The sequence below is a fragment of the Hippocampus zosterae genome, chromosome 20, assembly GCF_025434085.1.
Source record: "Hippocampus zosterae strain Florida chromosome 20, ASM2543408v3, whole genome shotgun sequence".
Taxonomy (NCBI): Eukaryota; Metazoa; Chordata; class Actinopteri; order Syngnathiformes; family Syngnathidae; genus Hippocampus; species Hippocampus zosterae.
The window spans coordinates 1,162,520-1,188,735 of record NC_067470.1 but is presented as its reverse complement, the minus strand read 5'-3'; the positions used below and the strand labels follow the sequence as shown (position 1 = coordinate 1,188,735).

The 26,216-nt window shown below is 46.5% G+C and overlaps 3 protein-coding genes and 1 long non-coding RNA gene across 5 annotated transcripts; 3 read left to right on the top strand and 1 right to left on the bottom strand.

Annotated features, from left to right (window-relative positions):
* Positions 1-238: 238 nt before the first annotated feature.
* Positions 239-7,575, top strand: si:dkey-73n8.3 (uncharacterized protein LOC100150965 homolog). The gene is given in 14 exon segments (XM_052054904.1): positions 239-388; positions 596-745; positions 747-967; positions 1,040-1,144; positions 1,396-1,605; positions 1,989-2,181; positions 2,270-2,370; positions 3,007-3,151; positions 3,531-3,646; positions 4,693-4,848; positions 5,179-5,283; positions 5,935-6,144; positions 6,365-6,557; positions 6,665-7,575. Coding segments are annotated over 14 exon segments (2,022 nt in total). The 5' UTR covers positions 239-374; the 3' UTR covers positions 6,768-7,575.
* sec61g (SEC61 translocon subunit gamma) lies at positions 7,411-8,756 on the top strand. The gene is made up of 4 exons (XM_052054815.1): positions 7,411-7,576; positions 7,898-7,996; positions 8,080-8,182; positions 8,621-8,756. The coding sequence occupies exons 2-4, from the start codon at positions 7,903-7,905 to the stop codon at positions 8,628-8,630; spliced, it is 207 nt and encodes a 68-aa protein (XP_051910775.1). The 5' UTR covers positions 7,411-7,576; positions 7,898-7,902; the 3' UTR covers positions 8,631-8,756.
* tpk1 (thiamin pyrophosphokinase 1) lies at positions 8,337-25,935 on the bottom strand. The gene is made up of 9 exons (XM_052054810.1): positions 25,864-25,935; positions 24,550-24,617; positions 23,411-23,485; positions 19,833-19,899; positions 16,855-16,927; positions 16,560-16,655; positions 15,650-15,796; positions 14,520-14,628; positions 8,337-9,168 (listed from the first exon to the last, which is right to left on the bottom strand). Exons 2-9 carry the CDS (start codon positions 24,590-24,592, stop codon positions 9,023-9,025), a joined length of 756 nt encoding a protein of 251 aa, XP_051910770.1. The 5' UTR covers positions 24,593-24,617; positions 25,864-25,935; the 3' UTR covers positions 8,337-9,022.
* On the top strand, positions 13,522-24,726 carry LOC127593393 (uncharacterized). Of its 2 annotated transcripts, none has more exons than XR_007960399.1 (2): positions 13,522-13,629; positions 24,527-24,726. It is a non-coding gene; the product is annotated as an uncharacterized LOC127593393 (long non-coding RNA). The 2 variants fall into 2 exon arrangements; XR_007960398.1 differs by lacking the exon at positions 13,522-13,629 and adding an exon at positions 23,130-23,245.
* Positions 25,936-26,216: the final 281 nt, after the last annotated feature.

Here is a 26,216-nt window from a genome sequence, read left to right as displayed (position 1 = left end):
AATCCCCAACTTCCTGGAACTCGATAGAAGCATTTCAATACAATTTTGACATTTTTGGGGCTCTTTAGCAGAACCCCGTCCAACACCACAAGATCTGTTCTGTTCATCAGCGAGTTCCGCTTTGCGCCTCTGGATTTGTTCCATCAGCGCCTCTCCGACCCGGAATGTATGAATCGTCCTTTTTGTTGAGCTTTTGGTGAGAAAAGAGCAGCTCATGTGATCCCCCCCCCCCCCCTCCATATCCCAATTCAATTGATTAGTTCCAATCACAAGAGAGAAGCTCTTTGCATCTCTAAACGACGGTGGAATCTCATTTCTGCGTCTGCGCCTGGTCATTCGGAATAACTTCTTCGTCGCGTATCGAGAGCATTAGGATGCAAGCCGTAAGGTAAGAAACTGAACCAAAAGAAGACAATTGTTGTACCTTTGGGGTGGGGGACAATCGCTGCGTTTGCATTGGTGATCATCAAGGAGGCGTTTCTGGACACAAAGTTTAAAAAGTGGAGTTTACGTCAACATTTTGCAGGGCTCGGATCACGGAGAGCTCGTTTCCATGTTAGCCGCCAACAATGTGCCGTTTGTGACTCATCGCCAGGTCTCTGTTCATCCCCAAGTGGTCGTCCGACGTGCGTCTGGACGGAAAAACGGCCATCGTAACCGGCGCCAACACGGGAATAGGCAAAGAGACGGCAAAAGATCTGGCGGCCAGAGGCAAGACGGACAAATCGACGGCGTCTTCCCCGTTCGGGCTTCCCGATGAAGCCGCCGCAGTCTGAACCTCCTCATCTTCTCCATTGCAATCCGTTTGCAGGCGCGAGGGTGATTCTGGCCTGCAGGGACGTGGCCAAGGGAGAGCAGGCGGCCCGCGAAATCATGAGGGAGGTATCGTGCGCCAAAGTCGTCGCCAGGCACCTGGATCTGGCCGACACCAAGTCCATCGGCCAGTTTGCAGAGAACATCTACAGCAGTGGGTGACACGCGTGTTGATGGCGTGTTGCCGGAAAGATCCGGTGTTTGACCAAATGCATTTGAATCGCAGCCGAGAAGGCTCTGCACTACCTGATCAACAACGCCGGCGTGGCTCTTTGCGCTTTCGCCACCACCGTGGACGGATTCGAGATGCAGTTTGGAGTCAATCACTTGGGTATGAAAATGCCGGTCGCTTTGACGATGATTTTAACGTTAACGTTCGGCAATTACACTCTGTACGCAATCTGAATTTGAAGGTTAGCGTCCGTTGCGAATTTAGATTCAAACAAGAGTTCAATTGGACATTGGGCTTTGGGATTAGGACTTTGATTTGGTGGCGACATTTATAAACGTTCCAATTTCAATTGAATTGATTGATCAGAGCAAATTCCTCACGCCTTGTTTCCTTGACCCGCACCCTACCAGGTCATTTTTTCCTAACTTTCCTGCTGCTGGACTTGCTCAAGCACTCGGCGCCTTCCCGGGTCATCACCCTTTCGTCCACGGCTCACATCATGGGGAGGATCCAGTTTGACGACCTGGCCGTGGAGAACAACTACCACCCGGCGCGGGCTTATGCACAGAGCAAGTTGGCTAACGTTCTCTTTACCAGAGAGCTGGCCAAGAGGACTGAGGGTATGATGTGTCGTTTTGATTCTCTCTCTGCTGGGCCTCTTGGCCTTCTTCGCCACTGCGCGGGGCTTGGGGGGGGAAAAAAAACCAAATGGGTCGGCCCGTTTCCCAACGTGAGAGTCTCATGCTTTCACCGCAAATGCTTTTGGCGAGGGAAGGAGAAGGAATCAAGCACGCTTGGAGGATACAATGTTTGTCTTTGAGAAGCAGCAGTTAGCGCAAACGGTTGCTTGTCGCTCTCGATGTTAACTTGGGCTGCGCAGATTTCTGACTGTATATCCACACCAAATGGCCGCCCGTCTGTAATTTGGGCACTCTCGATCCATATATTTCACGACCAACAACGTTTTCCAATCATTTCTGAGCGAAACACGCTTGACTTCCAGCATTAGGGGTGACGGCTTACTCGGTGGACCCCGGCGCTGTCAACACCGAGATAACCAGGCACATGGGGTGGCCCATGGCAGACATCATCCGAATGTCTTCCGGTCTGCTCAAGACTTCGGCAGAGGGGGCCTACACCACTATCTACTGCGTGGTCACTCCTGAGAATGAATTGACGAATGGAGGGCACTACAAGTGAGTTTGCGGGGGGGGCCCTGTTTGCCTCGCTCGCTCGCTCGCTCCATCCGAGGTGATCACATCAATGCCTCGCGTCTCCTTGCAGGGACTGTGCCTATTCCAAGGGCTGCAGGGCCGGGCGCGACGACGGCACGGCTTTAAAACTGTGGGCTGCCAGCTGCCACTTGCTGGGCATCCGTTGGAGATGAACATGGAGAGCGATCTCACGCTGATGCTCAGAAAACGTGTCTGCAAAAAAAAAGACAAAGGTTGACGTTGCAAATGATTAAAAGATACTGTTGAGCAAGAGTCTGATGGGGGCTTTTTTTCTGTTCATTTGGGCATGTATGGCTGACGTTCACCAATTCTGTGGGTATCTATCTATCTATCTATCTATCTATCTATCTATCTATCTATCTATCTATCTATCTATCTATCTATCTATCTATCTATCTATCTATCTATCTATCTATCTATCTATCTATCTATCTATCTATCTATCTATCTATCTATCTATCTATCTATCTATCTATCTATCTATCTATCTATCTGTGATAAGCATTGGGAGGCTTTTTGTGTGGGCTGAGGAGGACCCCTAACGGCCAGAAAGCGGTACTGCAACAGGCAATACGTGTCCAGTATTCCCAATGCCACTTGAACCCCCCAATATTAATAATCCCCTCCCTTAGATGGAGCAAGTTTTTGAGGGTGGTGGTCACGGTGGGTGGAGCGTCTCGCTTGGCAATCTGCAACTTGGCGAATTGCAGCAATTATGTGCCAGCTCGCTACTTGATTGGCTCAACGCTGATGATGTGAGGTTCGGGTGGGCGGGGCTCTGAGGAGCGACGATGTTGATGATGATGATGATGATGATGATGATGGTGTCGCAAACTGCACGAAGACCGATTGCTCATTTCTGTCTTGAGTTGCGCCAATTTGTATCTCGTGAGGGGGGGATTCGTCGCTTTGGAGGAATGATGAGCTGCAGGTAGGTCATGGCGAGTGCAGAGCGCGGGGCTGGGGGGGGGGGGGGGACAATTAACATTTTAAGGTGATTAACGCCGGCTGATCCTGAGTTATGTGTTTCGACGCTTGCGACACCGCTTGCTTTTGTCAAGTGGCTCGTACGTTACTGTACGCAGGATGCATTGCACTGCTTTGAGTCGAGTTCCGACCAGGCAAATAAAGTTAGCAGTGGGGGGGGGGGGGGGGTAACTTAACTAACCGGGTCGCTCCTTTGATGTTTGTCAAATTTGGTATTTGAAACAAGGCGTTCTTAACTAACTTCCTAATTGAAATCTCCATACTTTGGTTTGTAATGATGCAAACGCACTCAATGGGGAAACTTTGCTTGCTTTCCGGCCCAGAGCTGTGTGCTGTCACCGCTGGTCATCCGAGGAGAGGCTGGACAACAAAACGGTCGTCATCACCGGAGCCAACACCGGCATAGGCAAGGAAACGGCCCGAGACCTGGCCGCCAGAGGTAACGCAACCTGTCACGCCCCAATCGACTCTCTCCATCCTTTCGCGTCTTGACTTACTCCAATAAATGACGACCTTTGCCGCTGGTGTTCATCTCCCCCCTTTCCTCGTGCCACTTGCACATTCCAGTCGCGAATCAAAAGCTGCAGAATGTAAGCAGACTTAAGCGTGACCCTCATGCTCAGGCCTCCACCAAATAATCACGTTTAATCCTTCCTTCCACTGAAATGGTTTTCATCAACATGTTTGGATCGTTTTCCCTCGCGCCGTAAAAAGAGGACGCCGGTTGATGTACCGTCGAACCCCAAACCGGCATGCGACTTAACACTCCACTCGGAAGATAGATGATGCGTCAAAAAGGGGCACAGAGGGAGCATTGTGAGGTGCTGCTCCATTCTGCTGCCAGACGGGGAAACAAAAGAAAAATGGGAGACTGAACCCAACACACACACACACACACTGGAGCGACCTCTCAAAAATGTTGCATGCAGTGTTTTGCTTACATTTACTTGATAAATGACCAACAACTCGTCAACAGGGTTACGCAACACGGTACAGGTTGAAACTGCAAAGACAGCGTCCCACCCAATGATGATTGTGTTCTCATTCAAATGTTTTTTTTCCTTTCTTTTTTTTTGGGTGGGGGGTGTGTTTGTCCCCTCTTAAAATGCAACGGGAAAATCACAGCGACTCATTAGTCTGAATATTGAGCCTTTTGGTGCATTGAGCACATTGACAACAGCTTGTTGTCGGCTTTATTTTAATGAAGTGAACTTGGCCTTTGAGGCAATGTGGGAGTAACCGAGTTTTCCCACATGGGACCGGCAGGAGGAAAAACAAAGACAGCCACTGAGTAATCGCTCTTCTCTTCCATAACTGATGGGCTGTGTGCGTGTGTGTGTGTGTGTGTGTTTTAGTGTAATGTCGTGCTGTATGTATGTTCGTGAATGAGAAGGTACCGTCATTTGTGTCCCACAAGAATGACAATGAAGAAGGTTTTGCTGTCCAGCATGTTGAAATGGGATGATGAGTCTTTTGTCTTTTTAGGTGCCCGCATCATCATGGCATGCCGGGACCTGGAAAGAGCAGAGGAGGCCAGATCGGAGATTGTGGAAGACACGGCGAATGACAACGTGGTTGTCAGGAAACTGGATCTTTCGGACAGCAGGTCCATTCGAGCCTTTGCTGAGCTCATCCTCAAAGGTCGGCTGAGTTGGCTTCTCTGTGACGTCATGTAATGAACGCAGAAATCTCCGCGTGACATTTTTTTTTTGCTTTCGCTCCCATTTTGCATGAGAACCCAACTGTCAAATATTGTGGTGGTGGCTCCCTTCCTTTTTTCTTTAATAAGAGTACATAAAGGTCCTACTTTTGGCCACACGGAAGAGACATTGCAAAACAATGACTTTGTACTGTCATGATGATGCAAGAGGGATTTTTTTGGGGGAAGGGGGGGGGTGTCACTGCCAGAGTATTTGCCAAACGTTCTTCATCCTCTTTTTTATCAACCTGTGCTTGGGTGTTTATTTTTAGAGGAGAAACAAGTCAACATTTTGATCAACAACGCGGGCATCATGATGTGTCCGTACTCCAAGACCGCTGACGGCTTTGAAATGCAATTCGGAGTCAATCATTTGGGTGAGTCTGCAAATTTTTTCACAAAGTCGATAACGCGGAACGTGCGGGAAAACAACGGCAGTCAGAGTTTGTTTCATTTTCATCATTGAAGGTTATTGTCCAATCGTGTGAAAGCAATTGAAGTCAATGAATTGTGATCATGGGCTCATGATCAGGATGACCATTGTTGTTTTTTTTTTTTTTTTTTTTTTTTTTGTGCACGCATAAAATGATGTCATGTATCCTTGACAACCCGCCAACATGTCAACGTGTTGAGTTGGTATTTTTAACCCAGGCTGATGGAAGCGAGAACGCGCTGTGCTCGGCAAGGCAGCCCACACACGTATGCATATGCAAAGACACTCACACACACACACACACACATCTCCATCCATTTTTCTATCGTGGCTTCGGAAGGGTTCCTGGCGCCCGGGGACCGAAAAGCATTTTATTTAGCAACTCAAAAGATGTTGCCACCGCTTTGAATCTCATATAACGGATGAGAATCGCCTTCCCCAAATGTGATTTTGCCCTCCCGCGTCTATTTTAGTGAGAGCAACATTTTGCATCCAACATGAGTGTAGATGGCTTCGGCTTTTTTCAGGCAAGAGTCACTTCTGAGATGCCTTCTCAATGAGGAAACGTTTTGATATTTCCAACCTGAAATAACAGGTCACTTCCTCTTGACCTACCTGCTGCTGGACCTGATCAAGTTTTCCGCTCCGGCTCGCATCGTTGTGGTGGCGTCGGTGGCTCACACCTGGACCGGCCTTCGACTGGATGACCTGAACAGCGAGAGCAGCTATGACACCGTGAAGGCTTACGGGCAGAGCAAACTGGCTAATGTCCTCTTTGCACGGGCCCTCGCCAAAAAGTTGAAAGGTGAGCGTGTGGAAATACTGTCCTCTCCTACTGACGCGCTCGGCTCAGGGAAGGCCCGTTGTTTGGATTGACGACATCGAATGGGAACGCCGCAAAAAGGTGCACTATTAGACCATAGTATACCATTGGTGAATACTATAATGTCCAGTTCCGCTGATCGGTTTTCCACCGAAGAAATTGCATTTCTCCATCCTGCTGTACTTTACTATGCTTACTGCAGGAACAGGGGTAAGCGTGTTCTCCCTACACCCCGGCGTGGTGCAGTCGGACCTGTGGCGGCACCAGCACCACTGTATCCAGGTGGCCGTGAAGATCTTCAGCATCTTCACAAAGACAACGGTGGAAGGCGCTCAGACCACCCTCTACTGCGCCGTGCAGCCCGGTCTGGAAAGTCAGAGCGGAGGCTACTTCAGGTCCGTTTTACAAAGGCCCCCTGGTGTTATGATCAAACGATCACTCTTTTAGGTATCTCCCAATGTAGCGGACACGACGAGTTAATCCCATTTCTTTGTGGTCTCAGTGACTGTGCCCCTGCAAGGTGCTCCAGAAGTGCCTCGGATGACGATTTGGCGCGGGAGCTGTGGCAGAGCAGCTGCAACATGCTTGGCATCACCTGGCAGTGAATAATGAAGAATCCAAGGAAGGACTTTGTATCATGTTAAGTGCGAAAAGGCATCATTCTTAAAGCACTTTTGTTCGGGGCATTAACATTGCTGGACAGTTGTGTCTTCACCAATTCATTTTATAAAACATCACAAGTGGTCAAGATTTGGTGGATATTTCTTTTTCAAATAGCAAGATTTAGAACACAACGCATGCACTTGACCTCAATGCGTCACTGTTGAGTATTTGTAGGGGTGAACAATAGCTGGAGAAGGAAAAACTTAAGTTCTAATCTAAATCACATGAGACACCATGAACACTCTTGGAATGTGGTATTGGCCAATGGACTTGCTACGGCGCAGGAATTATTTAAAATGAACCACATTTGGATGACAATTGCAGGACAACATAAAAAAAATGATGTAAGATTGAAAGGAGTTAAAAAGGAGAGCCAGAATCCATGTATCCATCCATTTTCTAAAATGTTTTCTCCTTCACCAGTCTTTCGAAAGGCACACTTTGACAAATAACCATTCACATTCCCAATTAAACCTATGGCAAAATATAAAATACAACTCGGTAACAAACTGATGTTCAAAAGAACTGACTGAAAAGAAGAACAATGCACGTATCAACACGAATTTGCTTGGGATGAATCGCTCCCAGCCGCTAGACGGCAGACTAAGCAACAATTCACACTAAAGCGACCAACGAGAAAGAATTGTTGCGCATGCGCGTGCAAAGTAAACGTCAGCTCTTCTAACCTATCCCCAGAGCGACGTGGCTTCGTTCCTCTCGGCTCTTCTCGTCAAACACTGCGTTGGACAAGGTAAGAATTGTCGCACTTCAATCTTATAGATTGAAGATCGGATGTAATCAACAAAATCTGCTTCACTTTAGCTTGTGCTTATTTTATTTATACCTTACGTCGGTCGACATAGGATCTTCTATTCACTATTCCATACAAGTAAATACATGTTGATTCGCCAAACTCCACATCTTTTCCTTCACAAAGTTTCCAAATCACTTAAAGACAGCATATTATTCGAGGTGATTGTTAAAACTGTATCAACAAATCAGGCTAAAGTCGACGTCAGCGTTGGGTGGCGTTGATTTAGCTCGTCGCTAACATAGCGTTTCTTGTCTTCAGCAAACATGGATCAAGTCATGCAATTTGTGGAGCCCAGTCGGCAATTCGTTAAGGATTCCATACGGCTGGTAAAGAGATGCACAAAACCCGACAGAAAAGGTATGTACAGTCTTTGGATAGTCGCTCACTGATTTGTGGTCAGACGGGTACTTAATTGTGAATATTCCTGCTCGTCTTCCCAGAATTCCAGAAAATTGCAATGGCCACGGCGATTGGCTTCGCCATTATGGGCTTCATTGGGTTCTTCGTTAAATTGATCCACATCCCCATCAACAACATCATTGTGTAAGTCTCACACGTTTTTGTCTCGCAAAGTTAATTCACCTGAATTGGAATGTTAAGAGTCACAACTGCTTTGCCCCTACTGCACAAAGGAGAAAAAAAATCACTATGTCTCTGGAATAGATGCAATATTTGGAGTTAATAAATAATTTGGGACCGTGCAACCAAATTTGGGTCGTTTATTCAGGACAGTGGTGGGAAATCATTGCACTACACACAGTTGTCATCACCAGTTACCAAAATGTATCCCACATTAAATTACTTACTCAATACTAAATTGCCTATTCATCTGCAATCAGTTAACTAAATTTGTTATATGGTATGAAAGCCGCTATTATCTGTATTTGCCACAGTTACAACCAAAACAAAAGCATGCTATAGCTTTCACATCCAATTTGTATGCGCAAAGCTTAATCAAATTGTTCTCATTTTGTCTTGCAGTGGTGGTTAAAAGCCCTGAACATCTGAGACCAGAACATTGCCGTGTACAGTTGTGATGTGGGGGTGAAGGATGACGTTTTTACATTCTGTTGACATTTCTTTCACTTTTGAAATAAAACAAAAGGGGATGAACAAAGTGCCTTTTTTTTCTCACGAGCACAGCTAATCACTTGAAAAAACAGTCTTACATTCTGGAGCAAGATCCCTAGTTTACAGCGAACTTGGAATAAAAAAATGAACATTTTTGATGTTACCGTTTGCCATCGTTTCAGTCCTGTGATTGGATGGTGGGCAGTGCAGGGTGAACCCCGCCTCCTATGCCAGCTGGGACAGGCTTCAGTTCAGTTGCAGCCCTTAGGAGGTCAAGTGGTATTTAAAAAGAAAAAAAGATGGGCGGATGGGTCATTGCAATCCTTTATGGATGCCCATGCTCCAAAGCAGAGGCTGGTCTGTGGTGACGGTTATGCGCTTCCTGGGTTGTCCGGGGGAAACCGACTCATAGGTGTTGGATGTGCTCACCAGCTTCCCGAACTGCAGAACCTGGTTGTCTGGACGACAGACACGGGAACAAATTCATTCAACTTCAAGTCAGACTAACATTTTCTTCTTTATATTTTTTTGCAAAACGCAGATTCATTTGGTATCAGACAGCACCCTATGAATTTGGACACGGCAAAAGTATGAGCATAGCTCAATGAATATAAGTCAATAGACTAAATAAATATCTGATTGTGGTTCTGAATAAATTAGACACATAAATCTCCGATATCTAGTCTCATGAATAGACTTGATGGACAGCATGTATGCCCGTAGAAGAAAGTGACAAATCTGTCCAGCAGTGCCCTCTAGCGGTCAAAGATTTCAGAAACGGGCCATGCATAGCTGGATCGTTGATTGCATTATTTCCCCTTCCGCAAATTGCATTCAAATACACAAGTTGTAGAGCATGAAAAAGTCACATTGGCGCGGCTCCTTCAACGAGTCGGAAAAAGAAAACCAGAGAACAAAGTCAAACAACGAAGACAATCGCTTGTCCACAGGCGTCTGCACGCCCATCAAACGGCCGTGAAAAAACAGCTTCTTCTGCTTCAAAGGCTTCAAAACAAGCATTGTATTGCAGCAGATTGACACAAACCTCAAAGGGGGAGGGGGAGGAAAAGCTGCTGGGGGAATTACTTGATAATTGAGTGAGCGGGGAGCCCGAACCACAAAGTGTGGGAGGAGAAATATTAGACTGAAAGGGTCCATCTGCTGGGAAAATTGTCCCACACACCCCCTTTTGCACTGGGCCAAAATGATCGCGCCAGTCGTAATGTTCAGAATGAACACCAGGGGCAGCAGAGCACCATCGAAGGATGCCACAGGGCTCCCTTTGGTTCTCCAGGTTTTTTTTTTCTCTCTCAGGCCCTGCCACATACACACGCACGCTTCACAGAAACCTGATTTTGAGAACGGGGATTTCAAATTGCTTCATTAGTAATCCCTCCCATCAAAGCTGTGATACGATCAATAGGCTGCACAAGGGGCTGAGAATAAGCGCCACACCCTCCAGTGATAACAATGGGGATGTTTGCCGCCTGTAATTGCATTTCCGGCACGCCGCTGCTGAAAAGGGCCCGCCAGCTGTACAGGGACGGCGCGTATTTACACAACAAATGACCCAGAGGAGAGCGGCGCCGAGTCACGCACGCTCCAAATGGAGTCAGCATGCAGACAGGAGAATTTGACAAGGTAGATTCTGTTTGATATTCTCAGACGGAGCTACGACTGTACAGTACACTCAAATAGGACTTCTTGCTCCAGCCGAACCATTAAAAGGTCAGAGACCAAAGATTGAAAAGTGGACCTGAAAGAGACCTTTGGAGGCACTGTACTGAATGCATTCCTTTCATAAATACCTTAAGAGACATGTCCAGCTCCGGGCCAGCAGGGGCGCTGTCCTGCCTTGTTTTCCAGCTCTCCCGGCTGCAAAGCACCTGATTCAGGTGATCAGCATGAGAACGTTCCTGATGATTTGAATCAGGTGTGTTGCACCTGGGAGAGCCGGAAAACAGTCAGGATGGCGGCCCGCGAGGACCGACTTTGGACACCCCTGCCCTAGAAGATCTTGCAATAGGGTAAGTCCTACCCAATTTGTAGGATCACAGACGGCTGTGTGTTCTGTACAAAGAAAGCCGGTGAGTATCACATCATCAGCTTGACGCCGATCCTTTCTCCCTTTATGGACGCTTATTTATTGCCCGTGACGTACGCTCGCGCTTGCATCGTCAGCACCGTCTGCTTCGCCGGGACAGTCGCTTCTATTCAAGGTTTATGATGCTGCCACCGGATTTGTGCAAGCGCGTCAAGTGGAAAAAAAAAAAGTTGGCGAGGTAAGTCGACCTTCAAAGAAAGGAAACGTTGTCTCTGCTGGTCATTCAGGGGACGGCTGCAATTGTTCGATTGTGTTGATAGGAGCTCGACGGTGGTGGTGGTGATTGTGGCCAATGAGAGAGTGTCCTCGTGTTGGACTTAATGGAGGATTTTCAAAGTGGATCGCGGTGCCAGCGGGAGGACAAGGTCACGATACAGTAAGAGTGCAGAACTGTAACGACACAAGAGACCAAACACACGGAATCCTGAACACAGAGCCTCATCTCAGCGGCAGTGCAATCATTTCAGGCGGTTGGGGGGGTGGGGGTGGGGGTGGGGGTGATTTATTGCTCCAGTTCTACACGCAAAAAGCATAAGCGCGCGCTTGTGTGTGTGTGTGTGTGTGTTCAATACGCGCTAAAGCGAAAATCCTGTCTTAATATTTTCCCCGCTGCGTTAATATTTAATAGTTTGGTTCTTTTTATATTTCATCTGCAATTTGAGGAAGTGGCTCATGAAGCGTTTAACTCGATCACGTACGCTCGGAAACGCGTATGCTCGCTTTGCTCTCGGATTCTCAAGTTGTCAAACGGCTCGAGTGAAGACTGGCTAGCATGCGGAGGGATTGAGTCTCTATCTTGATTTCCAACAGTTGGGCAGTTGGACGGTGGCTGGAAAGCGCGGGTGAGGTTCACCGGGGGTCATTGGGAGAGTCGTTGGCACCCAATGTCATATTCACTTGATTGGGGACGATTGCACCGCCGCTCGGTTGCCGGGGTACATCAAGGGCAATGGAATTCACAAGGAGAGGCGAAAATGAGGCAGGGAAAGGCTCATTTTGCAAATAAATTGGCAGGGGTCTAAAAGCGCTACCGGAGGCCGAGCCAATTAAACAAGCCGAGAGAGGCCCGGAGAATTTCGTGCGGGTTCATGCGGCCGCGCTCTTGACGATTCAAGGGGGGGCAGCCAACTCAGCCGGAGTTCGCATCATCGTTGGCGTTAGCGGCCGAGCTTGAGCGACAAAATAATTGAATTAAAGTCGGCGTCCGCTATTAAATCCTGCAACGTTAGCATTGAACGTGGCTTGCAGACACAACACATGGATGAGTTTTTTACCCGGCAACACAGAAAGGACCGTAGAGAGACAACGGCTGGGCTTCCGGCCACCTTTCGGATTCAAATTGTTCCACGCGACGACGAGAGTGCATTTCTTTGCCACACGGCAGTCCCTTCATTATTTAGTAGTACGTTGCGCTCCCCACCCTCCAGTATCATTACTGCAGTGCAGTCCTTTTATTAGACGGCGCTGTCCACAAAAATCCCTTTGAGCCACGGTCATCGCCAGGCCTCTCCAAATGCCTGCTCCGCTCCTCCCATCTTCTCACTGCGCATCGGGTTTGATTCGACAAGTCGCGTCGACATTATTACTCGATGAGTTTATTGTGAGATTTGAGCCGATTTACGATCGTAACTCAACTTAATTGTCTGCCTGCGGCACTCGAAAGCAAGCGCGGCTGTAAACAAAGTGCCGTCCGAAGATAAGAAGCAATCAAATAAGAAATGAATAATGACCACAGTAGGAAACGCCAAAACTCTACAATCCGGAAAAGCCAAAGGAAAAAAAAAAAAACATGAGTTTGAAGAGCCCTTTTAAAGATTCAATATGCGTTCAATTTTTTTTTTTTTTTAACACTTTGGAAAGCTTGCCCCGAGATATTTAATAAGGCACCCCGGAGAGCTCGTGAGTAAAGATGGAGAGGACTTGTCGCAAAGTTATTGTTGGGTCACATTTTCAACTGCGGCGTGCCATTTGAAGAAGTCCAGACCTGAAATCAGTTACGGCCGCCTGAGCAAATAAATCCGAAGCTAAATTGCACAGCGGCAGGAGTTCCGGAGAGATGAGAGTTAAAAAAAAATGTCTCTCTGCAATTCAAACGTGTTGCGGTGACTCGTGAAAAGCTGCCACACCATCGTCCCTCTGACAGACGGGGGCCAGGTTCCCCTCGGGCGGGAGGCACTTCCGTCGGTGCCAAGTCATTAAGAAGCCAGCTGGTTAGGAGGCCAGCTTTGGGGAGAAGACCGCAGGGCTTCTCCCATCAACATGCCGTTGAATTTTCAGCGTCAAAGAATACGCGCCACGGTTCCTTTGATACGCACGCATCTTGCTTTTGCTTGAAACGTACAAAGGCTCTTTTTTTTTGCTGTTTTGTTATGCAGGCAGAGCGAGCCAGCCAAGTGACTGTTTCCAGACTTGGCGTGGCAGTAAACAGGTTCTGGAAGGAAACTGGATGACTTCTTCTTGGTTGACAACAGACAGGAAGGCATTTCAAGCAGAGCCAACAAACTTGTGTATTAGCCTGCGACGAGGAACGGCGGTTTTTGTATTTAACGAGCCAAGAACGCCTTTTCCACAAAGTCCAAATGGATTGGACGTTGCGCCTGGTAAGAACAAGTTCGTTTGACCGATAACACTCAAAAAAGCTCCAGCCATTGAGTGGATATTTGGATTAAGCGTATGTTACTTGTTTACAGCAAGACGATTTAAGGACTGGAAGGGGTCGCATTGCGCAACATCACCCACTGGATGTCACTGACACCGGCAATTGAAACTTGAACAGGACATCATGGAGCGGGGCTAGACAACCTTTTTTTTTCAGGTGAGTGCTCATTCTTGGGGATTGAGTCATGTGAAGGGATACCGGGGGGGGGGACCTTAAAATGACCTTGAATTCGATGGTCATAATGAATGATGTATAAGTGAAGGCACCACTTCATTCCACATCATTCAGTTACGATTCGATTTTACGATACGAAAACCTTTCTTAGTCTCGCAATGGAAAAATTCCCAATTCACAGCAGCAAAGTTAGGAAAGGAAGAAGTAGAACAACAAAATATAGGAGCTGCTGGAAAGGCAGCCACTCTCGCGGCGCCATTTTGAAGTCAAAATAACAAAAATAACACAACACAACACATAGGACACAGACAGTCGTGCAATCTTCACCACTTTTCTGCATACACTTTGTTGTCTGAAGCAGTTCTAGATGAAAGAGGAGAGGATCAAAGTGTCCTTTCACCAGTGGGTCAGAGACGTCATGCTGAAAATGTGCACACAAGCTAAGTTTTGACGAAAAGAGATTAGTTCACTTCTCCTGTCCCACGTAATCCGCTTCAAACTCCAAGCTGCGACTCCCATTTGAAAAATAGTCTGCGTTAAGAACTTCTACGTCATAAATGTTTGCATATTGTCCTACACGCACTGCTAAATTTATTGAAGTGGAAGGAAAAAAAAATTGAGGTTGATTATGAAACGGACACGGATTTTGGATGACCAATATGACCTTGGAGTAAATGTCCCTGCCCCATCAGATCTCCCTTCTCCTCTACCCCCCCATCCCCATTTTATAAAAACAAAACAAACAAACCCCCAAAAAAGCAACGTAACCCTCCCGCAAAAACAGAAAAACAATCTCTCAATGAAATTGATATTTTACCAATCCCTAAGAGCGAGTTGATCAACAGGAATGATCGAATACTTTTTGGACTCACTGAGGTTCCATCGGAGTCCTGTTGTGGTTGTTTGGCAGGGCCCCCCAACTGGAATAAGGCTACACCAATCGCCCTCGATGCCCGTGTTCACCCCGAGTGCGTGCTCACCCTGCAGAGAGAATACAAACACGCTACTTTTTGGCAAGTCGCATTTTGTATTATATCGAGTACCATATTCTCCACGATCCATCTCGGCGTACTGAATTGATCGCAACCGGATTATCGAGGTTCGTATGTCAAGGCCAAATCCAAAACGTCATCGGGAAAATGAAGGATGCGACCAAGCAGCGATGGTCGGTCGCCAGGCGGCAAAGCGTCGCCCGCCGCTTCCATTCCAAATGTAAACGCAACAACTAGCGCAATTATTATTATTTTTTTCTTTCCAAAGGTCGCACTCACCTTCATGTACAGGCATCTGCGTTCATCAGTCGCCGGCAAATTGGTGCCGTGTTGACAAATGAGCTTCATTTAGCGTCGCTGAAGTAAGATTAATTGGAGGTGTCCCAAGTATAACGCGGCAAATGACAAGGCGCCTTTGGAATAATGACAAGAAATAGCGAAGTGGGGTTGCGTGAGAGAGGATCGCTTCAACCGTGAGCCGGTTTCACCGGGAAGCCACGCGGTCTTGCATGAAGATCTTGAAAATAAACAAAACGGGAGAAAATGGAGAAAGGAGAGAGGCAAACAAATGGGAAGTGTCCCTCAATGTCGGCCTACTTGTAAAGTCAATCAACGGAGGGCTGGGGGGGGGAGGGGGGACGTGCCTGGCATTGAGAACATTCCATTTGGGGAGCATCAAACAAGGCTGGCTCTATCTCATACAGAACAGCAAAGTGGGCCGTCACCAGTGTGAATGCTTTTGATTATTTAAAAGAGAGACCAAGGTGCAAAGCGGCAGTGAGGCAGAAATGATTTGGGGGCGGGGGGGGGGTACTAGCATGCGGTGGTCTTCGACGCGACCCGGTCATTCCTCCCGTTGCTAATTTGCGCTTATTAGCAGTGAGTAAAAATCAATGACAAATTGCATTTGATTTAGACGTGACGACAACGTCTATTTTGGTCTTTGCGGAGATATCTCGACACACACACACACACACACACAACAATACGTGCGTGCGTCATCCACTCACAGGTCTGAGCAGGTAGGCCAGGCTGGTCCCTTGGATGACTACCAACGGAAGTTGCGTCATAGACAAAGCGTGATGGAGGGTCTCGAGAGTAGCCATGATCTGGTCAAGTCTGCCCGCCAGCCCTCCCAGTGTCACGATGGCATCCACCTGCACATACGGCATTGAATGTAACACGGAGCGCCATCATTCCATATGTTGGGCTGCGTTTACCCGACACTGACAAAGATTGCAGCAAAAAAAAAATAATTTTTTTGTTTAAAAAGCATGTCAAGTGACCAAAGTTTGTGTAAATCAGCCGAGACGAGGGTAAGACACGGGAGATCTTTGCAAAGTCATTTTAGAACAAGTGCAGTATAAATAGTCTCACTCGACTGAATTGGACTTTTGTCCATTAGTTTCAAGTCGGTGTCAGGAAAAGGTTGGCTTGGTTTGGCATCGCGCAGCACAGCGCAAGACTGGAGGCGAGAGCAAAAAAAAAAAAAAAACAAACGCCCCCCCCCCTCCCGCTTGAAATCAATACAGACACAAGGCGGAGGGCTGAAAGCGCACTTGTCCTAACGTGACTCCTGCTTCTTACGGTAACACGCGAGCTTCAGCATTGATTCGCTACACGGGCCAAGCCTGTTAGATAACAAAAAGTGCATTGATCGATTTTGCCTTTTTTATTTTTTGCAACAATGGGAAAGCTAGTTAGTTGCATAACCTTATAAATGATCATCAAACGTCGCCATACCGCCAAATATCCGAACCACTCCTTTATATTTTCGAAGCAAACATTTTAACGAGTGTTTCCAAACTGGTGTTTTTGTCACGGAACAGCACTTATTGAACGATCCGGTTTCGTTATACCCGGCGGGATTGCATTTCCTACACCTCAATCAATCCATTTTGCTACGAGTGAAACCGTCACCTGCAGATTCCGTCGTTGAATCTCCTCCACCATGATGAGCAGACACTTCGTGTAGTCCGTAAAATCCTGGTCGCTTGTTTCTATCAGACGGCACCCCTACGTACAAAAAAAAAAAAAATAACGACATCAATTAACTCATTCACTCCCAAAGACGTTTTTAAACGTCTTTTCAGACTTGGTCCAGAATGGGCTGCTACTGAATGAGTTAAAAAACCCCAAAAGGAACAATTATTTGTCTCTTCTATGCAGATTGAATCGCTAGCGGGTGTGGCCGTTTGTGGTGATTTCCACTCACCTTGTCTGCGTAGAAAGCTCGGACCTCCGCAGTAATGGAATCAAAATCTCCACTGATATAGTCGGGGAGGAAGCTGAATAGGAGAGCGAGTGAGAGAGCGTGAGTTCCAGAAGAAAGGAAGGATCGCAAGTAAAAACAACAAGTGCGCAGCAGAGTCGAGGAAAGACGAGAGAGACAAAGTGCAGAGGACATCAGGGGGGTGATTTGCCACGGGAAGACGGATCGCTCACATTGCGCCTGTCGCTCCTTTCTTTGCTTTCGTGTGCGCGGAAGGTCACCAAATCCTCTCGGAGGAGCGTTGCGGATATCACAGAGGAGCGTTTGTCAAAGGCGCACAGATAACATGTCGGTGTGATTCCATCCAGGTGTGCGTTTGTCGCTAAGAGGCCCGCCGGCCCATCCGGGAAGATGATAGCTGCTATCTTGCCGTGTGCCCAAACAACACCATTTCATGGCCGGTTGGGCAGCGTGTGTGCGCGCGTGCGAATGTTTTGCTAGCTCCTCTTCCATTTGTGGACGACTTGAGGCTTTGTGACCTCTTTCCAGATTGAAAGAGATCTTCTCATGTCTTGGTGACTTTTTCTTTGAATTGTGTAGCAGCATTTTCGGACCTTCTTCCCGCCAGCTTCCTTTGCTCTCTCTTGAGGTGATCTCAGTTTAATAGATCCGGAGGTAATCGGGCTTGACTGTGGCCAGTGAAAATGAACTAAGCCTTCCAAAGAATGTCATGCCGCGGTTATTTCACGATTCAGCAGACGGCCAGGTAGCTTTTGAATATTCATTCATTCATTCATTCATCTTCCAAGCCGCTTGATCCTCACTAGGGTCGCGGGGGGTGCTGGAGCCTATCCCAGCTGTCTTCGGGCAGTAGGCGGGGGACACCCTGAATCGGTTGCCAGCCAATCGCAGGGCACACATAGACGAACAACCATCCACGCTCACATTCACACCTAGGGACAATTTAGAGCGTCCAATCAGCCTGCCATGCATGTTTTTGGAATGTGGGAGGAAACCGGAGCACCCGGAGAAAACCCACGCAGGCCCGGGGAGAACATGCAAACTCCACACAGGGAGGCTGGAGCTGGAATCGAACCCGGTACCTCTGTACTGTGAAGCCGACGTGCTAACCACTGGACTACCGGGCCGCCCGCTTTTGAATATCTTTTTTTTTTTTCTTGAACAAATGAAAGCACCATTTAAAACTTTACGAAGTCAGTCGTGAGGCTGAAACAACAACCAGCAGCAGCCGCCGCCCTCGTGTTGATCTCCACACGTACGCAGCTGTCCAATTACATTCAGCCGCGATCCGCTCCCTCTTCACTCATCTCTTGACTTTTTTTTTTTTTATCCTCCCGCCGAGGATTTGATGAGATGCGCTAATTAGACAAATGTCATTTTCCAATTAGAAATGGGAGCGGATGCCAGGCTGGAGTCGGAGGAGCGCCGGGGGCATCAAGGGGGGACTATTTCACAAACGTATGAGGCGTCATGAAAACGGTTTTATTACCGAGATATGATAACAATTAGCCAGATGATGATACTGAGGGAAATGCTTTCGTGTAAATTACCGACATTTATTAGACTTCTCGTTGTCGAGCTGAAACTATTCAAGGGCGTTCAACAAAGGGATTGGTGCGTTTTCACTCACAATCTTCGCTTTTTGAGTCGCGCCACGACAACAGGACTGGCCTTGCCGGCTCGCGTTTCACTTTCTTATCATCAAAAACTCTTTTTCAGCTCAAAATAGCCGCATTTCAATCACACATGGCAGATTGAGTACGCTGAGCTAATGGCGTGTCGGATCCATATTTACATTCCCGGGATCGTGTGTAAAATCAGCAGCGGATTCTCAAGAACAAGATCTGAGAGGCAAGGTAGAAGGCGCGAGTGTGTGAACGAAAAAAATAAAAATAAATTGTTTGTCTTTAGCTAAGCAGTATTTGATTGAAACCGCTTCACCTTTCAGAGGTCACGAACGCAAGTATAGCTCTGCAAACGTCGTGTTCATGTCACTGTATAATTTCCGCTCCCGACGTTTATTTCGCTACACTGTACAATTTCCACTCCACGCAGGCAGACGCTGCGCACAAATGATCGCTTGCTACTCTTTAAGGACGTTGCTTCTGCAGAATGCATTTCACAGAAATATCCCATTTAGGTTTGTCCTTCAGAACGCAATCTTGCAGGTGCGGCTTCTCAGTGGGAAATTGCTATGCGATAATTTCAACACAAATGTGAGAGAACTTGCCTCCTCCCCGGCGTGCCGGCCTTCGTGCAAACTTGATGACTAAAACGCACCCCAAACTTGCTCATGTCCCATCACGGTTGCAAAAAAAAAAAAAACCAAGAGGTCGAACCCTCATTTTCATCACCAGCCTTTAAAGAACAGGCACTACGGTTCACACTCAAGCGTCAATGCGGAAGCCCGAACACTTCAGGGACCCCCGAGGCCCCCAGATACATCTCGGTGCTAACAGCGGTTTTCCATTAGCCAGATAAGTTGCCATTTAGGGTGAAAATGTGCAAAAACAGCCTCGGTATGATTTTCGGACAGACGCATCAAGGTTATTATAGTTAACGACAAAAAAACAAAATAAAATTCCAATTGCAATGCCTTTCAAAACAAAAGCGAACTGAAACTGCAACTTGCACTTTAAAAGCTAACAAAAATGATCATTACTGCGATAATTACGGTGTTTTGTCTTTGTCAATTAATAACCCACGTGAGCTTTCGGGATTCGTCCGTACAGAAGAAGGGAGATCAAACCGTCCTTTGAGAATTGTCCAATTAATGCAGACAAAATCCAGAAATAAAATGTTGAATATGAATTTGCTTTTGCTTTGAAGCCAAACAATAAGCATTTTGGGAGGGGGAACGAAAATCAAAAGATGCCATTTTAAGGCTATACCGGCCCGCATAGTTCTAATATCAAGATGATACTGACAGAGGGATAGATGAAGAAAACGGGCAGACTGACCTGTCACTTTTTCTGGTGACGTGATACAGGTGATTGGCGCCGCCATCAGCACACGCCGTCACTCGGGCTGCACGGACACGGCAAGATAAATACAGACGGGAGGGAAATGAAAGTTAGATCAATTGATGTGAACAGGACTGTGCGGGTGTCGTGATATGGCACCTTGAACGTCACATGCGGGACACCGGATGAGAAAATGCACCGCGCGGCACAGTGCGGTTGGAAGCGCGTGCACAAATATTGGCTTTTGCGCTGATAACAATCCGGAATATATGCTTTTCCTCTTTTGCCACGTGACATCCACAATTTCCAAAAAGAATTTGCCGTGTTGACCAGGGGGCTTAATGAGGGTTGACTGTTGACGAAAAGCCTCGGTTTTAAACACCGAACAATGACTAACAGAACACAGATGCATCCATCCATTAATTAGTGAAGCCGATAAACTACTGTGAGAATTGAAATCCGACTTGAGGCAGACAAATGAGGATGTTAGCTGTTTTTATTTTTTTTTTTTTAATGAATGATATGCAGTCCCTCTGTTTAAGATGCAAAATGTATTCTCTTTCATGGCTCCTATTCAATTCCAATGGAACAGGCAGACCATTTTCCTGAAGAGCCCTTTCATGTCCGGGGCCGTTAGGGCGCACACAAGGGAAAGACTTCAAAGACCACGCTCTGCTTCTTCTACTTGTACCTTATGCAAGTCGCGGTAGCGTGCGCCGAAAAGACGTCTGTCTGCTCCACGTCAGACCTTTTCATTGTCCGTGGCCATGTCTGAGCGCATTTACGTCGGTTCGCAATTGCTCATTATCATTCAACAGGGCTGCTATTCTTTTTCATTCATTCATTCATTCATTCATTCATTCATTCATTCATTCATCTTCCGAGCCGCTTGATCCTCATTAGGATCGCGGGGGGTGCTGGAGCCTATCCCAGCCGTCTTCGGGCAGTAGGCGGGGGACACCCTGAATCGGTTGCCAGCCAATCGCAGGGCACACAGAGACGAACAACCATCCGCGCTCACACTCACACCTAGCGACAATTTAGAGTGTTCAATCAGCCTGCCACGCATGTTTTTGGAATGTGGGAGGAAACCGGAGCACCCGGAGAAAACCCACGCAGGCCCGGGGAGAACATGCAAACTCCACACAGGGAGGCCGGAGCTGGAATCGAACCCGGTACCTCTGCACTGTGAAGCCGACGTGCTAACCACTGGACTACCGGGCCGCCGTGATCAACTCAATTCAGAGCATTTCATTCATTCATTATTAATCGCACAGGTGCTTTTGGGTGAACGTCGACGTAAGCAGTCACGTTTTGTCACAACAAGCTCTTCCACATCAACAAATGATGCCGCAGACCCCGTTGGGGTCAACGCATGCACAATGTCACCCGCCCTGATTGTTCTTATGAAGTTGCTGCACCGCGTCTGCGTGCAAGCCAGTCGATAAGGGTGACCGATAGACGAGATGTGCGCGAGGAAGATAAGTAGCTCGGTTCCACTTGACAACATCGCACCCGGCACCCGTCCAAAGGTTTCCCCTTTGATCGGTATTCTGCACTCTACCTTCCAGTAGCTTTTTGGGCACCCTGCTGCTCATCCTCTCCCAGAGGTGAAGAGGGGAGGAGCCCAGGGGCAACACATCACAAGGCTGAAGTTGACTCAACGTGCCTGTGTGAGTGCGTGTGTTTCATCGGGTCGCCGGAGGTGGAGACCTGGCTGCGGTGCCGCCGTGTCGGTCACACACACACACACACACACACATGCTAGCATGTGTTTAGCCCATAGACACCATTATAAATACATGGCGTATGGCGTGAAAAGATTTCGCTTTCAAGCTGCAAGAGATCGCGGCATCGCAGTCGTCTCATCAGACCATCTTATGCTCCCTTGAGCCAGGAGCAAAACTGATAAGAAAAGCGTCTTCGTCATCATTGCTTGCGGCACTTCAAAAATCTCAGCCCAACCTTCCCTCAAACTCGATTTCAAACGATATCTTATCTTTGCCAGAAGGTATTTTCAAACTTGTCACATCCCAACATCGCGCGTTTGATGGGTCGAACCTATCTCACAGCGGTCCTGATGGTATACAAAGTTTGATCCGATTTTATTTACATATATATATATATATATATATATATATATATATATATAATTTATTTATTTTTTATATATTTATTTTGGCAGATTTTATTTTATTTTTTTCCAGTGGACTGTTCTGCTCACATGTTGAGTTCCACTGAGCAAGCGTGACGTGCCAATAATCTACAATAAAATCAGCGCAAAATAGATGCAGTATTTTGGATCTGTGTACTGTCAGAATTGCGACGAGAGGTCTAATTAGTTTCTCTTTTTAGTCAGGTTGCGCAACATGAACAAAACAGAGCCTACAGCTTCATTTTCTCTTGCCTAAAATGCTCCCCGACTAAAGAATGAGCAAGTGTGCGCAGTACCGTGCCGGGTTTTGTTTGTCATGTACTCTGATAAAGTGCCTTGGATTATTTATAAAGCACGCAGCAAAACAAATGCAGAGCCTTTTCCAGAGAAGTGGACCTTTCAGATCTCTGCGACGTTTGAGACTGCAGCAAGGTCAAAGTTTTTCCTCGCGATCCAAATGCCCTCCAGTAGAACTGGCGCTTGCACGTGGCTACATTCAGTAAGCTGCTAACACGTAAGTATGCATATGAGCTGCGCACCAATTGGCAAGTCGTTAAGATTAGACTGAATTCATCATGCTTCCAGGGCAGAAATGTGACTGTTGTTTTTTTTTTCTTTCCCACAATCAACCATCCGTAATATTCATAAGTGAAAGCTTAGTTGCAAATTCAACTCAGCTGCATCTACAGAGCACTTGGAAAACAACCACAGCTGCATACAAAGTGCTGTAGATGGCGCAACAATAAAATCACACGACGACAAACCATCAATTAATAACAAAGACGGTGAATTCATGTAAGTCGGTCTAATTTGTGATCATGACTTTGACCTTAACTGTTAGCGGGAATGCTTACGGCTCGGACATTTTTCAGATTTGCAATTGGAAGGTCGCAGGACAGTCATGCTGAATATTCAGCCTGTGCCGTTTGGACTTCACGTTGTATCCAATTAGCACTCTTTTGAATATGATAATTGTTGCAGTCGACGAGACGCAGAATGTATAAATGCAACCAGATGAACCATACTTGAACTTCGGTAGTGAATACAACTTGTTTAACAAATGTAGCACTGTCTCTTTAAGAGTAGTGCTGGCTATAATCCCGTGAGAACACGTAGCGTGAGTGAGATTTGGACCCGGAAGTGAAAGGAGGATGACGTGTCTGCGAAGGGGGCGGCGGTCGTCGCTGAGCAGCGCATGCCGCTTTTTCCAACTTGATCTACCCGTGATCGTCATTGTGACACGGGCAATATTCAGGTAATAGCAACTGGGGATCGAGGGTATATTTCCCAACCCATGCTTATATCAACTCGACCCCCGCCCCATTTGTATTTGGTCCAAACCCACTTTCCACAAGACTGGCACAAATGAGTGAACAGGACGCAGATTACATGTGAAGAACCCAAATGGGTTGATTGATACCTTTACTCCACAGTATGTCAAGATAGTCCTTATCCAAAGGCTGGTTCAGGATGATCAAAGCGATCCTCTGTTTGCCTGCAGTCAGACAAAGAGGGACAGCATGAAGAAGCGCGCCCATGTTTGAGCAGAACTCGGATGTTTGTGATATTTGGACAGTAGTGTTGATTTAAACAAGTACAAACTCCCTAAAGTAGAGTTGATATAAGCAATTCTTTTTCCATGTGTTCTCAACGAAACAAAAAGAAAAAAAGGGGGCCGGGGGGAGGCTTAAAAGTGAAATAGTGAATATTTCTGGCACGAGCTCTTGCTATCTGTCCCCAAACTGCAGCTCTCTACAAGAATGTGTTGGACAAAAGTAGCCTGATAGTCAGAACTTTGAATACTGTGACCTTGGATAGCACGCCATTTGCGACTACATGGCAGCAAGGGTCTTTAAAATCGGCACGGGAAAAACATGTCAGCTTGTCACCTCCCTCCTTCCCGTCGCAGACTGCCCATGCTTCATTGTCAAAGTCCCCGTCCTGGGATGAATCCGTTCCCAAATCTAGTTGGCCAAGCACCATCCATCTTGCCTCCACTCGTCTTTTTCTCCCCCTTTTTGCTCCGCTGCGAATGCAGATCTCCCAGCCCCTAATTTGCAATTGCCATTTTTCTATCTGCAGGGGAGCAAAGGACTCACGGGAAAGTCTGCATCCTTGACAAAGTAAAACTGCAACAGCTCCAATAGCATTAATGGGCCAAAGATTACAGCGGGAGCTCTCGCCGTTGCACTGTATTCCATGTATCCTCGACATTTGCGTTTGCCTTTATAAATCATTTGCCATGCCTTTTTTATGTTGGTGCATTTCAAAAAGCGAGTTATTGAAAAAAACGTTTAATGGGTGTTATTTTCCTATTGAATACCTGTATGTGGTTTTAGTTCAAGTGGATCCTTGCAGCATTTGGCATTAAATTGTGCTGCCATTTTTAAGTCAACGCAACATTTCAGGACGTGTAAAAAGTCATTCAGGCGATGGCAGCAAAGAAGGATTCCAGTTATGGTCAAGACAAAAAGGCCGGCTGCTTTCCAATGCGATTTTTATTGACGCTGTGCATGTGTGTGTTTTGCACTGACAGGATGGAGGTTTGAAAGGAAGCACCTGAGGGCAGCAGGTACTCCAGAGGTGACAGCTCTTCATCCATGACCGCGGGAGCAACTCGCTGGGATCTGAGGAGAGGGGCACAGATCTTTGAGATTTGCTTTTTGCTTGTTTCCTCACTCTGAGGTTTTTTTTTTTTCATATCCCAAGGTTTGAATACACTTCATGACAGTTGCACAGCTGGAGTCTGGCTTTCTGTTTCCCTTTCCCCAGTTGGACCTCACTGCACATTCACAAACGGAACACAATTTCAATCAATTAAGGTGACAGACTTGTTTCACCCGATGCACGCACACGTCGCTGCGAGCGGCTCTTCCTCCTCCTCAAGCTAGTAGTCAACATCAAGTTCTAAACGTCACAGTGTGTTTACAATTTACCATGGGGTAACTTGAATATGCTATTTGATTAGAGACTTCTTGCCTTTTGTGAGGGAAATTAAGTTGATAAGTTGACACTGATTAGTACCGACCAAGTACGAGCAATACTGAGGTAAAATGAAAAGAAATTTGAATCAAATCTAGGCAAACAAGGGGGGAAAAAAATGAGAACATTCATTTGTTGCATGTCGTGTAAACAACGATTCTTTGGGTAAAAATAGTACAAGCATGAATGCTGAAAAACATACCAAGTCTTCAGCTCAAAAATGAAATCGATCTTGCAAGATATGTTTAACACGTCCTGATCTGTAATACTTGTCGACCCATTTTTGGTGTTAAAATACTCACATGAAATAAAATGTTTAATCCAACTTTCTCCACCCGGCAAAGAAATAGCAGTGTGGCTAGTGTCACATTCAGTTTTTAGTCTCCCCCACACTTAAAGATGACACAAAGTTGAGCATTTTCAATCATTAATGATTTTGTTACTGATTATTGCACCAGAGTGCTTCTTAATTTTCAGTCCGACAAAACCCAACATGATCTTGGTGAATGGGAGCACTTGCCGGCTGATTCTAAACAAGACAAAATTATGAATGGTCTTCTTTTGTTGCTTATCGTTCACCCATTAGTGACTCGTAATAATTCCGCATATATATATTATATATATATATATTGCTGCTCGAACAGCAAAAATAAACTTTTGACCAGGCATCTTGGCCAGTAATTTGAACTTTGCCCAAATCTAGTGGTGCGCACTGCAGCGTTATAACACGACAAACGCATGCAAGACGACACGTTTTCGACAACTTTTATTTAATAATGCAGATAGATATCACTGGAATCGAAATGAGACCATGTTTTAAACGTGAATACTATTATTTGGGGAAAAGCCGAAGGGAAAAGAAGATTTGGCCAAAAACAAAACGAGACTTACAGGCTAGAGATACTTCCGCCTATACAATGTCCACAGTCAACGACGACAAATAAGGAGGCTTCTCAACTGAAGGCAAAAGTGGTGGCATTGTGATTTAGGGACATCTACAGGCCAAAAAGGGAAGCACTTTTTCTCCTGCTCCTGAAAACTTGTCATAGAGTCCTGCAATGAAAGCGTCCAAATAATACGTGTGTGTGTGTGTAAATAGAAGTACAAATTATCGAAAAAATAAAATAAAATAAAAGATAAATACAAATTCAACTTATGTAAAGTAAAACGGGTGGAATTAGGACCCAGGAGCAGACATGCCACGCCAAGTTGAAAAGGAAATGTCTTTATCGATGAAAACACAA